Source organism: Leptonychotes weddellii, unplaced genomic scaffold (assembly GCF_054177405.1).
Source record: "Leptonychotes weddellii isolate Sample4059 unplaced genomic scaffold, ASM5417740v2 HiC_scaffold_16310, whole genome shotgun sequence".
In the NCBI taxonomy this organism is placed as follows: domain Eukaryota; kingdom Metazoa; phylum Chordata; class Mammalia; order Carnivora; family Phocidae; genus Leptonychotes; species Leptonychotes weddellii.
In genome coordinates, this window is record NW_027745657.1 from 1 (window position 1) to 4,543 (window position 4,543).

At 35.8% G+C, this 4,543-nt stretch overlaps 1 protein-coding gene across 1 annotated transcript; it reads right to left on the minus strand.

The window, feature by feature from the left end:
- Window positions 1-143: 143 nt before the first annotated feature.
- Window positions 144-3,488, minus strand: LOC145718482 (voltage-dependent calcium channel subunit alpha-2/delta-1-like). Its single transcript, XM_081809980.1, has 5 exons — window positions 3,373-3,488; window positions 2,958-2,996; window positions 1,480-1,551; window positions 317-469; window positions 144-233 (listed from the first exon to the last, which is right to left on the minus strand). Exons 3-5 carry the CDS (start codon window positions 1,546-1,548, stop codon window positions 177-179), a joined length of 279 nt encoding a protein of 92 aa, XP_081666106.1. The 5' UTR covers window positions 1,549-1,551; window positions 2,958-2,996; window positions 3,373-3,488; the 3' UTR covers window positions 144-176.
- Window positions 3,489-4,543: the final 1,055 nt, after the last annotated feature.

Sequence of the window (4,543 nt, forward strand, 5' to 3'; positions counted from 1 at the left end):
AAAACTGAGTAACTGTAGCAGCTTTAAATGGGCCATGTCAATATGATCAGAATGTGATTCTGGAAACGAAAAAAAGGAGTTCCCCTAATAATGATTCACATGTCACAAAATCAGCATTGCCATCAAACCCGTTACCACTTTACACCCCCTTGCTCATTAGCAGTAAAAATCGTGACTTACCAAGCAGCGGCAGTGGCCCACCAGCCAACGTGTAGTATGTCTGCTATTGATGGCTAGAAAATAGAATTCGAGAGTCGTTACGTGGGTGGACGCTGAGTGTGCGCTGGCGAGGAACTGGGGTGGGGAGGTTACTGACCACGTACGCCGAGCGACGCCCTGCTCCTTGCTTGGGTGCAGCGCCGGGTTCACACACCGACTGATAATCGTAAGACTTGTTAAAAGCGTAAACCGATATATTAACCAGGTGTCTCATCAAACTGGGATCGATCTCTCCAAAAAATCGTCCAATCTAGTACAGAAGGGAAAAATAGTAAAGTTTCAAACTGACGCCATGTGTTAACACCCCAACCGTTGCCATGAAGAGCAGTGAGACAAACTGTCACCTAAAACTCCTCTGGAGCTGACACACCAGAGCCGGGAAGCTGTACGGGACATTCCGAAAGAAGGGAAGTGAGATGAGGAGTTCTCACCGCTCAGGGGCTCTGTGTGATGTTTGCGGAAAGAATGGACATGGCTGACTGCCCCACGAATTCCTTGTGGGGAAGAGGAAAGGAGCATAACTGAGAGAAAGGGGTGGGATTGGAAACAGAAGAGGATCCTAAAGGGGCAAACACGAGGCTCATCAAAGCCAGCCCATAAACATAGCCAGTTAAGAAATGCTCATTGTTGGGGCGCCTGGCTGGCTCAGTCGTTAAGCGTCTGCCTTCGGCTCAGGTCATGGTCCCAGGGGCCTGGGATCGAGTCCCTTATCTGGGGATATCTGGCTTCTCCCTGCCCCTCCGCTTGTCCTTGGGGTCTCTCTCAAATAAAATCTTCAAAATAAATAAGAAAATGCTCATTGTTGAGAGATCTTTTCTTTTTAAAGAGAAGCCAGACAGGTAGATTCAGAAAGGAAGTAAGCTGGCAACTAATTCTAATTTGCTTAAAATCCCTTGTGAACCAATTAGCTTATATGCTGCCAACACGTACATTGGAGAACAGAAACTACATCAGTTCAAAGCAGCCATGTATTGAATTAGATATTCATATTTAATGTGAACAAGAATAAAAAATTCATATCATGTTAAAATTCTCAACTATATGTTGTAATAGTAACCTTAGTACTACAAAGGAAACTCCACTAACAAATATTACCAAACTGTATTTAGAATGTTTCATTAATAGTTTAGCATTTTGAAATTTATTTTATGTCAGCACTGTAATAACACATTAACTTCTATAATGGTTTGAAGTACTTTTGTAATACTGATCAGTGACATACACTTTGGAAACTATACTTTGTCCCACTCAAGTACCTACCTGGTTTGTATAATCATCATGATTTGCCATCAAAAGAAATCCACCATCGTCTAGAATCACACAATCCATTACCTAATGAAATAAAAAACACATTTTGAGGATGGATATCATTACTCCATTGTAGGTAGATGATGATAACAAAAACAGGAGAAAGCTTCAACTTAAACATAATCAGGAGATTTTGATGAAATAAATTAAGGACACACACAGATACATATCAGACTCTCAGAGTTTCATATTCCCCGACCACCCATTCAGTTAAAACTGTCAACTCAATATGAATAAATCCTGAAAACAAATCAGAAATAAACTTTCTGCCATTCCAAATGGCAATCTTGTTGTCATTTGGTCATCTAAACGATCCAGGAAATTGGATAAACCAAAATATTTAATAATGTATAAACACAGACTTAATATTTTGATAAGACATATCTTTAAAAATGCATTGTGGGTTACCATGCTTCAGACTTTAAAAAAAAAAAAAAAGAGGCAGCATGAGGATACTTGGGAGATTTAAAAGCTGAAAGCAAAACAAAAAATGCTCATCACAGAACTCAGTTCCCACCCAGTTTACATCATGTTTAAAGGCAGGAATCAGTTTAATAATTTTTATTGGATAAAATAACAAAAACATTGTTTTCAGAGTTGAGGACATATGCATTCCATTTTCCTAATGTGGAAGCAGCTTGCTAAAAACCTTGGCTCTGAAAACAGTCTTCACAGTCTATATTTACAAAGTCTATGTAAAATGGAGAAACTGTAAAAATAAAATGATTGGTTTATAATTTTGCATGACTAGAAATGATAAGATCCTATGAACCCACTGTTTGCCTTGGAAATATACACACACATATAAGAAGACTGAAAGAAAATAGTAGAATTCTTCCTTTTTATTCTTGGAATAATACAGTATCATTCTTAGAGAATGTTTAACTTTTGAAGACAGTTGACAAAGAAGTAGAAGTAATAGAAGACAATGTAAAATCCAATCCATGTAAGTGGAATTTGATTAAAAAAAAACAGAATTCCAAAATTTAGCTCAAAAAGCTTTCTCATCGCTATAAATACAGTGTGACCAAATACAGGTAAAATACAAAAGAAAAAGGAAGATTGCCCTAATAACCAGTAAAGGCCACTTGGATTAAAACTGCCCATTCAGGGGCACCTGGGTGGCTCAGTTGGTTTTGCGTATGACTCCTGATTTTGGCTCAAGTCATGAGACTGAATACAACTGAGATTGTAGAGAAGAGAGTCTATACAGAAACAGGCTTTTTAAAAGACCTTAACATGTGAATATTTTTAAAAATAAGGTTAGGAATTATAAGCATATAACTCAAATTCTTATCTATAGGTTAATTCAAGTTTCCATCAAATAATAATTTTAGTGTTTATTTAAAAATTCCTGCATTTTTAGCATTAAAGTCTTTGCAATAGCAATACAAAAAATTACAGTTAAACATTTTAAAGAGTTTTCTTACATCACTGTTCCTTTTGCAGTCACAAACTGGACCAGCACACTGAAAGACAAAAATACAATTATTGCCACACATTTTTACTTTAAAAGAATGATTAAATGATATACTATTACCAGGTTAAAAATCTTAGAATAATTTATCAAGTCTAAGGGTAAGATTAAATGACAGTCTACCTATCAGAAAAAAGTAATAGTTTTATTTTTATAAAATATCAAATAGCTATCTAGTATTTCAAACTATAACACTGAAATATTTTTCTTACTAATTTAAACAGAAAATCTTTCCAAAAATAATTTATAGTTCTGCTTCAATTTAGTAGCACTGAAAATTTATTTTGTCAATGTTTCTTTACTTTTACTTTTCTCATTTGCATATGACATGGAGTATAGCATCAACATTTTTTAAAAAATTATCTTACCGGATCCCTGATTGATGTTTTGGTGAAATTCTCTATCCAAGAATTTACATCAATTTTAATTCCGACAACTGAAAAATGATGTAAGGAAAAATTGACACATACATTTAAAAAGTATGGCTGTGATTCTTAGTATCTATTTTTCCTCTCACATTTGAATATTCCTGGGCAGGCAAATTTAAGTTTCTTGAGATTAAATTAATTTCAGCTGTACACTGAAAAGTTGATTTAAATTAATTTAAAAAGTTGCAATTTTAGGTAGGAGCCATATAATATTCGCTATATGGTAATTTAGCATTAAATTTGGGTTGAATCTCATGTTTATAACAGAGATCTATTTCTTGGAATCTTCATTAAGAAGTAATGCTAATAGCTCTTAAACTATTAAATAATTTTATTTATATACGCAACACAGTTGATTCATTGGCCACAAGCTGGCCAATTAACTAATATACGTAGTAAGCTAAAAAAAAAAAAAAAAAAAGTGGTAGTGTCAGGAATAGCCTTTTCATAGGAGGTCACTCAAGTCGATTGTTTTCAGAGGCTTCCCTAGCCCTGCCGATGCATGCACCAGGTGCTTAAGAAATGTATGTCCAGGAAAGATAAGTGGGTGGGAGGGGGAATGAATGAGTCACTGGGAGAATGAGTGACTGAGTAAGTGAGCCACTGAATGAATGAGTTAGTAGTTGAACCAGTGAGGAGTAAAACTGCCCTCAGGAGCAGGAAAGCAATCGACCTTCTCAATCTGGCCTGAGGTATGCTTTCTTAAACATTCAAATACTGAATCATACAATGAAAAAAAAATTTCTACTTTATTGAACCCACTTATTCCAGCCTACTTCCACAACTGTTCAAAATCTTTGGGATACAGCAAAGGCAGTCCTAAGAGGAAAGTATATAGCAATACAAGCCTTTCTCAAGAAACAAGAAAGGTCTCAAATACACAACCTAACCCTACACCTAAAGGAGCTCGAGAAAAAACAGCAAATAAAGCCTAAACCCAGCAGGAGAAGAGAAATAATGAAGATCAGAGCAGAAATCAATGAAATAGAAACCAAAAGAACAGTAGAACAGATCAACGCAACTAGGAGCTGGTTCTTTGAAAGAATTAACAAGATTGATAAACCCCTGGCCAGACTTACCAAAAAGAAAAGAGAAATGACCCAAATCAACA